We start from the raw sequence: 13462 nt of genomic DNA on the forward strand, positions 1-13462 counted from the left end.
TTCAAGAAACTTGGATGACAAGAGGTGTTGCAAATTTAGTTAAAAAAAGTAAATGTATGGTTTAGAAGACAAGAGACTGCAAATGCCAGAATCTGGAGCAACAATCTGCTGGAGGAACTCAGTGGGTCAAGCAACATCTGTGGGAGGGGAGGGAAAGGAAATGTAGACATTTTGGGTTGAAACCCTGCATCACTAGTGAAGAGGGGAGATAATAGTATAAAGATCAGAAGGTAAGTGGTGAGACAGGTGCCAGAGGCGATTGGTGGACTAAGGGGGTCCACCAAATGGGTCCTCATCTCCAACTTCTGCACAGACCACTTCTTCCCCACAATTCCCTGGTCCACTCATCCCTCCCCACCTGCCCCAACCTGCCCCTGGCACTTTTCTCTGCAACTGCAGGTGGTGTAACACTTGTCCATACATGTCCTTCTTCACCACCATCTAGGGTCCTAAACAGCTCTTCCGGGTGAGGCAAAGATTCCCACGTACCTCTTCCAACCTCGCCTACTGTAGTTGGCATTCCCAATGTGGCCTTCTCTACATGGGTGAGAACCGAGAGCAGACTAGGCAACCTATTGCAGAGACCCTCCACTGTATTCACAATGGCCATCCTGAGCTCCCAGTTCCATGCCATTTCAATTTCCATTCCCACACTGACCTGTCCATCCTCCACCTTCTCCACTGTCAGGGTGAGGCCCAACGCAAACCACTCCCACTCCCCCTCTTTACATCAAGACTGAGGGGAGAGAACTGATATAGAGTTTTGGCCCAAGATGTCGATAGGATAGGACCACTCTCGGACAAAGGAGGGAATTTATGCCTGGAGTCAGAAGAAGTGGTCAAGGTTATTGGGAGAGGCAAGAGAGAAGATTGCTGGGGTCTTGACAAAGATCCTCTTTAGCCACTGGCGAGGTTCCAGAGGACTGGAGAGTAGACAATATTGTTCCTCTGTTTAAGGTGGGCAAAAGGAACAAACCAGGAAATTATAGGCCGGTGCACCTCACATCAGTGGTAGGGAAATTACTGGAGAAAATTCTTAGAAAGGATGTACTCATGTCTGGGAAAGCATAGACATATTAGCGGATAGTCAGCATGGTTTTAAGTAGGGGAAGTCATGTCTTACAACCGAAGTTTTTTTTGAGGTGGTGACGAAGATGACTGATGAGGGTAGGGCAGTGGATGTTGTACACATGGACTTCAGTAAAGCATTTGACGAGGTCCATCAATGCAGGCTGTTCCAGAAGATTAAGGCACATAGGACACATGGAGACTGGGTAGATTAGATTCAAAACTGGCTTGGCCATATACAGTAAAACAGAGGGTAGTGGTGGAGGGGTGTTATTCTGACTGGTGGCCAGTGATCAGTGGTGTTCTGCAGGGATCAGTGCTGGGACTTCTGTTATTTGTGATATCTGTAAATGATTTGGACAAAAATGTAGGTGGGCTGATCAGTAAATTTGCAAACAGAAAAATTGTGGAATCGTGGATAATGAGGAATGTTGTCAAAGGATTCAGCAGGATAGAGACCAGTTGGTAGTGTGGCCAGAGAAATGACAGATGGAGGTTAATCTGGACAAGTGCAAGGTGAAACACAAGGGGAAAGTATACAATACTAGGGTAGAGTCTTTTTCCCAGGGTGGAAATGGCAAATACTCAAGGGTATAGCTAAGGCAAGAGGGGGAAAGTTTAAAGGGGATTTTTGAGGCAAGTTTTTTCCCTTTTTTTTAAATATATACAGTACACACACAGAATGGTGGGTGTCTGGAACACATTGCTAGTGAAAGTGGTGGAAACAGATACGACAGCAGTGTTTAGAGGCACTCACACAGACACATGAACAGGCAGGGAATGGAGAGATATGGACCACATGCAGTTAAATTGGTGTCATGGTCAGCAGAGACGTGGTGGGCTGAAGGGCCTGTTCCTGTGCTGTTCCATGTTGTGTTAGGTATACCTTTTTAAGCCACATCCACCAATCCTGCTACTTCCAAGAGTCCATGGGCATGGTCTTCGAGATCTGTCCCTCTACACCTGTTTGTAGCCTTTCGTGTATTCTTTTATCTCCTCTGCCCTCACCAAATACACGACCTCACACTTCAATCTGAAGTCCACTTATCACGTGTCTCTCTTGAATCATTTCATTGATATCTTCCAGACTTCAGTAATTTAATTCCTCACCTTCAACCCAACTGTAAATTTCAGTAACATAAATTTATGGCCCTATACTTGTCCAGATCTTTACTTACAACACAGGAGGCCATGTGGCCACTCACTCCCATCAATCCCAGTTCCTGTCCTGCCCCTGTAGCCCTCTCTCATTTGCCTATCAACTCCCTTTTGATTCTTTTGTCATGTCTATATTTGGGGTAATTTACAGGGCCATTTGAGCTACTAGCACACCTTTATGATGTGGTAAGAAACCAGAGCACCCAGTGGACAAGGGGAAACATGCAAACTCCACACACAGGCACCTGAGATCAGGATTGAACCCAGGTCATTGGAACTATGAAGCTGCTGTGCCACCACTGATGCATGCTAGCCCCAAGCCCAGTGGAACAATGTGCTAGTCATTAGAACTCCCATTGACCAGCCTGATTTCTTTCCAAGAGTTAGTTCTGGTCATTGACTTCAGGAAGAGGGGTGTTGCACACACTCCTGTTTACATCTATGGTGCTGAGGTCAAGAGGTTTGAGCGCTTCAAGTTCTGAGAAGTATCACCAATAGCCAGTACTAGTCCAACCACATGAAAGTCATAGCCAAGAAAGCACACCAGCACTGCTACTTCCTCAGAAGCTTAAAGAAATTCAGCATGTCCCCATTGACCCTCACCAATTTTTATAGATGCACCATAGAAAGCATTCTACCTGGATGCATCATGGCTTGGTATGGCAACTACCCTGCCCGAGACTGCAAGAAACTGCAGAGTTGTGGACACAGCCCAGCATGTCACGGAAACCAGCCTCCCCTCCATAGACTCCGTCTATACCTCTCGCTGCCTTGGTGAAGCAGCCAGAATAATCAAAGACCCCACCTACCCGGGTCATTCACTCTTCTCTCCCATCAGGCAGAAGATACAGGAGCCTGAAGGCACGTACCACCAGGCTCAAGGTCAGCTTCTATCCCACTGTGATAAGACTACTGAACGGTTCCCTCATATGATGACCTCACAATGTACCTTGTTGTGACCTTGCACCTTATTGTCTACCTGCACTGCACTTCCTCTGTAGCTGTGATATTTTACTCTGTACTGTTATTGTTTTTACCTGTACTACCTCAATGCACTCTGTACTAACTTAATGTAACTGCACTGTAATTAATTGATCTGTATGATCAGTATGCAAGACAAGTTTTTCCACTGTACCTTGGTACAAGTGACAATAATAAACAAATAAGATGGACTCTTGACCTCACAATCTACCTCGTTATGACCTTGCACCTTATTGTCCACCTAAACTGTATATTTTATGCAACTGTAACACTTCTGCATTGTTGTTTTCCCTTGTACTACCTCTATGCATTGATATGATGAAATGATCTATGGATGGCATGCAAAACAAAGTTTTTCACTGTACTTCAGTACATGTGACAATAATAAACCAATTTACAACTTACCAATGGGAAGCAGCCAAGCTTGTTAAACCACCACTCAGTATCCTGCAGACATTGGTCCCTTCCCCATCACACCCACTTCCCATAGTGTCTGTACCACATTAAGCATTTGTGTCTGTCACCACCCCGCCTACCAGCTTCATGGGATCTCAGTTACACTTACTGCACCAACCAGCAAAAAACATTTTAAAAACAAGATCAGCAAAAAGTAAAATGGATAATTTATTTCTATACATGGGATGTACAAAGTGGTACCACTGGGAATCCAGTGGAGATACAATCTTTAGTCTAATCATGGGTGGGTGATACCTGAGGAAGGCTCTGACAATCTTCCCACCCGTTTAACTTTGGTATCACAATACAAGACCAAGATGGTTAGAAAAATAGAATTTCCTTGGCAATTAGAAATTTCTCCCGATTCTCAGGAGCTCAATCACACTTCAATCAAACGTGAAGGTTGCTAGATGTCGATGCTGTTCTCCTGCCTCCAGGGACAGAACAGCTTTCTCAAGGCACTCTTCAATTCGCTGCCCCCAAAATATTTTGAAGTGTTTGTCTACATTAAAGGTTCTGTACAAATATAACAATTGGGTAACATTGCTATCAGTTACTGTTCACCAGCTTAAGGGCAGAACATCACATGCACCACCTGCACTTAGTGATCTTCACTAAACATTACAATTAGACCTGGAGCAAAGGGCACTCTCACAATAGAACCAGAGAAAACTACAGCACAGAAAAGAGGCCATTTGGCCCTTCTAGTCTGTGCCGAAACTTTATTCTGCTAGTCCCATTTACCTGCCCCCAGCCCATACCCCTCCAGACCTCTCTCGTCCATGTATCTATCCAATTTACTCTTAAGTTAAGAGCGAGCCCACATTTACCACATCAGATGGCAGCCCATTCCATACTCCCACCACTCTGTGAAGAAGTTCCCCCTAATGCTCCCCCTTCACCCTAAAGCCATGTCCTCTCATACTTCTCTCTCCTAATCTAGGTGGAAAGAGCCTACTTGCGTTAACTCTGTCTATGCCCCTCATCATTTTATAAACCTCTATCATATCTCCCCTCATTCTTCTCCGCTCCAAGGAATAAAGTCCTAACCTGTTCAATCTTTCCCTGTAACTCAACTCCTGAAGACCCAGCAACATTCTAGTAAATCTCCTCTGCACTCTTTCAATCTTAGTGACATCCTTCCTGTAGTTCGGGAACCAGAACTGCACACAATATTCCAAATTTGGTCTCACCAATGACTTATACAACCTCACCAAAACATTCCAACTCCTATACTCAATACTTTGATTTATAAATGCCAGGATGCCAAAAGCCTTTTTTTTTACAACCCTGTCTACCTGTGACTCTACTTTCAGGGAATTATGTATCTGAACTCCCAGATCCCTTTGTTCCTCCACACTCCTCAGTGCCCTACCATTTACTGTGTATGTCCTCCCTTGATTTGTCCTTCCAAAATGCAACACCTCATACTTGTCTGCATTAAATTCCATCTGCCATTTTCTGGACAATTTTCCATTTGGTCCAGATCCCTCTGCAAGCTTTGAAAGCCTTCCTAGCTGTCCCCTACACCTCCAATCTTAGTGTCATCCGCAAACTTACTAATCCAATTTACCACATTATCGTCTAGATCATTGATATATACAACAAACAACAAAGGCCCCAACACAGATCCCTGAGGCACACCACTAGTCACAGGCCTCCAATCTGAGAGACAACCATCCACAGCCACTCTGTCTTCTCCCACTCAGCCAATTTCAAATCCAGTTTACAACCTTTCCATGGATACCCATTGACTGAACCTTCTGAACTAATCTCACATGTGGGACCTTGTCAAAGGCTTTACTAAAGTCCATGTAGACAACATCCACAGCCTTAGCTTCATCTACTTTCTTAGTGACCTCCTCAAAAAACTCTACAAGATTTGTTAAACACGATCTACCAGGCACAAAGCCATGCTGACTATCCTTAATCAACCCTTGGCTGTCCAAATACTTGTATATCCGATCTCTCAGAACACCTTCCAATAATTTACCCACTACTGATGTCAGGCTCACTGGCCTGTAATTACCTGGTTTACTCTTCGAGCCTTTCTTAAACAATGGAACAACATGAGCTATCCTCCAGTCCTCTGGCACCGCACCCGTGGCTAAGGACATTTTAAATATATCTGCCAGGGCCCCTGCAATTTCTACACTAGTCTCTCTCAAGGTCCGAGGAAATATCTTGCCAGGCCCTGGGGATTTAACTACTTTTATTCGCTGTAAGGCAGCAAGCACCTCCTCCTTTTTAATCTGTATGTTCCATGACACTAGTGCTTGTTTCCCTTCCTTCCATATCCACGATGCCAGTTTCCTGAGTAAATACTGATGCAAAAATACTGTTTAAGACCTCCCCCATCTCCTGAGGCTCCACACATATACAACCACTCTGATCTTCTAGGGGACTAATTCTGTCTCTTACTATCCTTTTGCTCTTAATATACCTGTAGAAACCCTTTGGGTTTACCTTCACATTATCTGCCAAAACAGCCTCATGTCTTTTTTGCCTTCCTGACTTCCTTTTTTTTTTAAAAATTTTCTTGCATTTCCTATACTCTTCAAGTACCTCATCCGTTCCTAGTTGCCTATACCTGCTATACACCTCTCTCTTTTTCTTAACCAGCTCACCAATATCCCTTGAAAACCAAGGTTCCCTATGCTTGTTACCTTTGCCTTTAATCCTGACAGGAACATACAAGCTCTGCACTCTCAAAATTGTGTCTTTGAAGGCTTTCCATTTACTGAGCACATCCTTGCCAGAAAATAACTTATCCCAATCCACCCTACCTAGATCCTTTCTCATTTCCACAAAATTGGCCTTTCTCCAATTTAGAACCTCCACTTGAGGACCAGGCCTATCCTTATCCATAATTATCTTGAAACTAATTGAATTATGATCACTGGACCCAAAATGCTCACCTACACATACTTCTGTCACCTGACCTGCCTGGTTCCCTAATAGGAGATCAAGTATTGCATTCTCTCTCGTTGGTACCTCTATATATTGATTTAGAAAACTTTCCTGAACACATTTGACATATTCCAAGCCATCCAACACTTTCGCAGTGTGGGACTCCCAGTCAATATGTGGAAAGTTAAAATCCCTTGTTTCTTGCATCATAATCCTTGGTTTGCATCGGATGGTAACCCAAGGAACCAGTGAGGTGAGATGGTTATCCTGGGATCACTCAAATCATTCAATAAGGTGCCAGATGAGACTGCAGTGCAAGGTAAGGGGCTAATATATTAGAATGGACAGCCTCACTAACAGAAAAGTCAGGGTAATTAAATCATCTTCAGACTGGCAAGTTGTAAATAACGGCATCAATTACTAACTAATGTCTATGTGAATGATTTAGATGAAGGAAACAAATTTACTGTCTACAAAGAGGTGGGGAAGATAAGGAGAACAGTCCAAGCTAAGTGAGTGGATAAAGTTTGTTGAGAAATGTGACGTGAGTGAAGAAGAATAAAGGCAGCACATTATTTAAATGGAGAGACTACAGAGGGATCCAGGTCATCCGGGCAGTGCTGGACTTTATTACAGAGGGGATGGACACAGATGTAGGGATTATACCACAACTGTGGAGAAACCACAAAGTACTGTGCACTGGTTTGCTTTCCTATTTACAGAAAAATATATTTGAATTGGAGGCAGCTTGGAGAAAGTTCATTAGATTATTCCTGCCATGAAGACGTTGATATATTAAGAAAGGTTGAGCTGATGGTAGGGTATCACGGAAAGGCAAGACTGAAGGGGCTTGACAAGGTAGATGCTGAGATGGTGTTTGCCCTCATGGTGGAATTCAGAACAGGAGGGCATTGTTTCAGAATAGGTAGTTGTAAATTTAAGACAAAGATGAGAAGGAATTTCTTTTGAGGGTGGTGAATCTGTGTAATTCTCCACCCCAGAGAGCTGAGACCACAATATATTCAAGGCCCTTTTGGCAAGAGAGGAAAGTGGCTGTGGCCTCGACCAGAGTGAACATACAGCAGACTCACCGGGTCACCCCGTTCTTACCCAAGACACAGGCCAGTGAGGTTGTGAGTTACCCAAGGGATAAGCAAAGCTGGTACAGTGACCCCAGAGATGGGAGGCTGTGATAATTATGTTACAGTCAGAGTCATAAAGCACAGAAACAGGCTCTTCAGCCCACTGAGCTCATGCTGACCATCAACCTCCCCAATACATTAGTCCTAACTAATCCTGATTTTTCTCCCCACATTCCCATCAACTCCACCACCCCCCCACCACCCCCAAACTGGGGGCAATTTAAAACGGCCAATTAAGCTATCAACCTACACAAGTTTGGGATGTGGGAGGAAACCAGAGCACCTGGGGGGGGGGGGCAGAAAACCACATGGTCACAGGAAGAACGTGCAAACTCCAAACAGATGGCACCGGAGGTCGGGATTGAACCCGGGTCTCTGCAGCTGGGAGGTGACGGCTCTGCCTGTTGTGCCACCACGTGATCTGCGGCTGTCAGTAATTTGTATACAGGGATACCTGGGTCCCTTTGACCATCAACATTATCCAGTCCCTCAATCTGTCTAAGACAACAAAGTAACTTCACATTCTTCCACATTACACTGCCTCATTACAGGAAGGATGTGGAAGCTTTAGAGAGGGTGCAGAGATTTACCAGGATGTTGCCTGGATTGGAGAGCATGTCTTATGAGGATAGGTTGAGCAAGCTAGGGCTTTTCTCTTTGGAGAGGAGGATGAGAGGTGACTTGAGAGAGGTGTACAAGATGATAAGAGGCATAGATCGAGTGGACAGTCAGAGACTTTTTCCCAGGGCGACAATGGCTAACCTGAGGGGACAATTTTATGGTGATTGGAGGAAGGTATATGGAGGATGTCAGGGGTAAGGTTTTGTTTTAAACAGAGTGGTGGGTGTGTGGAACATACTGCTGGCAGAGGCTGTGGGGGCAGATACATTAGGGACATTTAAGAGACTCTTAGATAGACATATGAATGATAGAAAAATGGGGGGCTATGTGAGAGGGAAGGGTTAGATAGATCTTAGAGCAGGATAAAATGTCGGCACGAAGGGTCTGTACTGAGTAGTGTTCTATGTTCTATCTGCTGGCTCTCATCCACTAACTCAGTGTCCATATCCCCTTGAAGCCTCCTTACCCCCCAGCATCCCCCACCAGCTGAAAGGTTACCGAGACTGAGCTGGTTAACCGAGGGACAGGTTAGTGAGATAAGGGACAGATGATTTGGCAGCATGTAGTTTAACTGCTCAGTGCCAGCAGTGGGAAGTTCACACCAGGGAAGTCAGGAGCTGGTGTGTAACATGCAGGTGGTGAAGTGTTAACTAGGCAGCAAACCAGAAGTTAGTCTATGGGAGGGGGGCTCATTCTGGTGTTTTATCCTCAGGGAATCTGGAATTACATCAGATACTGGACTCAGTTTGCCAGTGTCAAATCACACCCAGGAACTCATTCAATTTCATTAGAAGTGCCTGAAGTTAAGTTGGCCCTAAACCGATGTAAGTAATGAAAGAGAAAACACCAGATCACAGTCAGTTTCTTCAATTATACGTTTACCTCAGTTATTCAACATTCACACAGACCGTTCTAGAACCTTCAACCACAGGAACTTACCCATATAACATTTTGCATTAAGACACAAAAAATTCACTCATAAGGAAATGAGGTAGAGGATGAAGACTATGAAGATGAAGTTTTCAAATCCCCAACCCTAGAAAAAAGACCACTCACCCTATCTATGCCTCTCATGATTTTATATACCTCGATGAGATCACCCCTCAGTCTCCTACACTCCAAGGAGTAAAGACTCAGCCTGTCTAACCTCTCCCTATAACTCAATCCCTCGAGTCCTGGCAACATCCTTGTAAATCTTTTTTGCACTCTTTCCAGCTTAATCACATCCTTCCTGTAACAGGGTGACCAAAACTGATCACAATAATCCAAGTGTGGCCTCACCAACATCTTGTACAATAGCAACATAACCTCCCAACTTCTACATTCAGTACCCTGACTGATGAAGGCCAGCATGCCAAAGGCCTTCTTCACTGCCCTGTCTACCTGTCACCACCTTAAGGGAACTATACACCTGTACTCCAAGGTTCCTCTGTTCTACAACCAAGTACCCAGGGCCCTTCCGTTCAATGTAAAAGTCCTTCCTTGATTCGCCTTTCCAAAATGTAACCCTTCACACTTATCTGAATTAAATTCCATTTGCCATTCCTCAGCCCACCTAGCCAGCCGATCAAGATCCCGCTGCAATTCTCTCCTCACTGTCTACAACACCACCTATTTTAGTGTTGCCTGCAAACTTACCAATTATTCCTTGTATATTCTCATCAAAATCATTAATATACATAACAATGGGACAAGCACCGACCCTTGGGGCATACTGCTAGTCACAGACTTCTAGTCTTAGAAACATCATTCCACCATCACCCTCTTTCCTGCCATCCAGCCAATTTTAGAAACAGAAAAACCTACAGCACAATTCAGGCCCTTCAGCCCACAAAGCTGTGCTGAACAGCTTTTGTATCTAGTTTGCTAGCTCTCCTTGGATGCCATGCAATCTAACCTTCCAAACCAGCCAACCATATGGAACCTTATCAAAAGCCTTACTGAAATCCATATATACTTCGTCTATCACCCTCCCCTCATCAACCTTCCTTGTCACTTTATCAAAAAACTCAATCAAATTTCTTCCACGCACTAAGCCTTGCTGGCTACCCCTAATCAAACCTGCCTTTCCAAATGTAAGTATGTGTTATCCCTCAGAATGCTTTCCAACAAGTTACCCACCATGGCTGTTAGGCTAACGGGTCTATAATTACCAGGTCTATCCTTACTGCCCTTCTTAAATAAAAGCACAACATTTGCTCTCCTCCAGTCTTCCAGTACCTCACCAGAGGATAGCAATGTGGCAAGTATCTCAGCAAGGGGTCCACAATTTCTTCTCTAGCTTCCCATAGTGTTCTTGGAAACACCTCGTCCAGACCTGGAGGTCTGTCTACCTTCATACATCTTAACACATGCAATACTGCTCCCAAAACAACTCCATTAACTTTCCCAGGTTCCCAAGTCTTCACATCTTTCTCCATGGTAAAAGCATAGGAGAAACAATCATGAAGAACTCTGCCCATCTCCAGCGGCTCCACACAAACATTTCCGTTTTGATCTTTGAGGGGTCGTTTTCTCTCTCAAGTCACTCTTTGTCTTAATATACTTTTAAAACAAAACCTCTTTGGATTCTCCTTAATTTTCTCTGCCAAAGCCATCTTCTGGCCCCTCTTCACCTTCCTAATTTCCTTCTTGAGTATACTCCAGTATCCTCTATATACTCCAGTAATTCACTTGATCCCAGCTGCCAGTATCTGATCCAAGCCACCTCCTTTTCCCCTTGATATCCAGGGATCACAGCTCCCAGCAGCTTTGCCTTTTACTTTAAAACATTTACAACTTTACTGGCAACATTCCTGTTCTGCACTTACTCCAATCAGCCTGGTGACCACATGCAGAGAGGTGCCAACAGAATGAAGGAAGGGAGAGGAGACACTGGAGATCACCGAGAGCAGGACAGAACCTGAATACCACGGGTGACGCCCACATCAGCCTGTCAACCATCCCTCACTAGTTACAGGATGACCAACTTGCACTCTCATCTGTAACTGTGATCCGTGCAGGGGAAATCTCATTCTTCCCTAATCTCCAAGATTTGAAGGGAGTGGGCAGAGACTGTAGTCAATCCCCACTCCACTGTCCCAACCAGCATCACCCCATCCCTCCCACACCTCCGATTTCAGGCTTTACCCCAATATTGGCATCAATAAGCAATAACTGGACTGAGCCACAATGCCGGCACCATGCCTCATCCAGCTTGAGGTCACTGATCCTAAAGACAATACCACACTGCTGAGAACCTATTCCAGGGATACCAAGTACTGACGGATCTGAAGGAAGGGTTTGCCTCAGGACGTTTACAGCTTCCTGAAACCAACCGACAAATCAAAGCTTTGTAATTTACACAACATTCTGCCCTATGACAATACCGAGCACAAGTTCAGGCATGCGGAACAATCCAACCCATCACAATACCACAAAGGCCCAGATTCAGTGACAAAGCAATTTTCATCTACGAAGACAGGAGTGCTGCCCCTGGATTGTAAGGTATTGCACCAATCGCAGGATAACACCAGACCAGCTAGCACAGAGTTGAGATCCTTTAAAAATTACAAAACTGTACTCCAAAGTAAAGCAACTGTCTTTACATCAATAAGATTAATGTGCAATTATAAGAGTTCAGTTATTCAGACTGAAGGCACATCTGGCAACATTCAGTAACATCCACAGGTCTGTGCGGACTCCCATCCATGAGCTGGCAGTCTCTCACCCACCAGGCTCTGTTCTCCTACACTTTCCATTCCCAATGGTCTTTGGTTTATTTAGTGATCCAGGCAATCTTCAAACCAAGAGCCCCATCCGCGTCACTTTAGCCGAAAGAAATGAGTGAATTACAAAGACTGCAGGTTTTGGGCATGAATGCAGGTCCAGTGCCTGGAAAGAGGAAGGAAATCATTAGATACACAGAAAGGAGACCACACAAACCTCAACAATTACTCATCCAGTATCACCTTCAATCTTTCAGCGCATCTGCAAGTTGTCTAAACACAAACTCCAAATCCCCTCCTGTCTGTGATCACCAATTTCTAGGGTAGAGACATGTTCGGCACAGCTTTGTGGGCTGAAGGGCCTGAATTGTGCTGTAGTTTTTCTATGTTCTATTCACCATCTTTCAGCACGACAGTGGGGTTGTGTGGGGTGGGCTTTCCTTCAAAGACAGGCTTGACCATGTCGATGCAGGAAAGATGGTTCCATTGACTGGAGTTCCCAGAACCAGGGCTCAAAGCAGGGGGTTGGACACCCTGGATCTGGATTCTTGATCCGAGGGCCATGGAGGTTCAGTCACCAATAGTATTCAAGGGAAATCAATAGAGATACAGTTTTGGATATTAAGGGAATCAAGGGATATGGGATTGATGCAGGAGAGTGGTGGCCCGGTAAAGATGAGCCATGATCTCACTGAGAGGTGGAGTAGCCCATCGCCCTCCTACTTTCACAGTTACAGGATGTCAGATTCATGTCCCAGTGATGTCAGTACATGAACAGATCCTCTAATCCATGTCAGAGACCCCATTAATCCAAATATTTCTTCAACTCCACCACCCCTTTCCCACCTTTACCTCCCTCTGCTCCCTCTTTGGCCAGACCATTCCATTTGTTTATTCCTTTGTACAAATTCATCAATTACCCTAACAGGTCTTGAGGCCATTTCCCTTTGATCAGGGAGGAACAGAATTACAAACAGAAAAACCCCAATGCCCCAGTCAGTGGAAAGAGTCAATGATAAATGAAAAAAGAAATCACAGCCATCTGCATCAATTGAATGAACTATACCCACCCTGGAAAAGGCCAAGTCGCATCCTGTTGAGGTTCTACGGAGTAGATGGAGAATATTTTCACTCAACAAGATGAACAGAGCTGTCAGTGCACGATCCTCACCAACAGGGAGTTAAATAGAGCCCTAGTATGGAAATAGGTCTTTTGATGCACCAGGTCTGTGCCAACCATCTGCCTACCTATACCAACCCCACTTACCTGTATTAATTCCATATCCCTTGATGCCCTGCTCATTCAAGTATTATCTCGATGCCTTTTAAACATTGCTACTGTTCCTGCCTCCACCACTACCTCTGGCAGCTCATACCACATACCAACTACTCTGTGAGAAAAATTTACCCCTCAAATCT

The 13462-nt window shown here is 44.7% G+C and overlaps 1 protein-coding gene across 1 annotated transcript in view; it reads right to left on the minus strand.

Annotated features, from left to right (window-relative positions):
• Positions 1-3818: 3818 nt before the first annotated feature.
• Positions 3819-13462, minus strand: part of LOC127577449 (beta-2-syntrophin-like) — a 51197-nt gene continuing 41553 nt past the window's right edge. Inside the window, 1 exon segment of the mRNA XM_052028670.1 lies at positions 3819-12209. Coding sequence (XP_051884630.1) covers positions 12117-12209 — 93 coding nt within the window. The 3' untranslated portion in view covers positions 3819-12116.

This window comes from Pristis pectinata, chromosome 13 (genome assembly GCF_009764475.1).
Source record: "Pristis pectinata isolate sPriPec2 chromosome 13, sPriPec2.1.pri, whole genome shotgun sequence".
NCBI classification, from domain to species: domain Eukaryota; kingdom Metazoa; phylum Chordata; class Chondrichthyes; order Rhinopristiformes; family Pristidae; genus Pristis; species Pristis pectinata.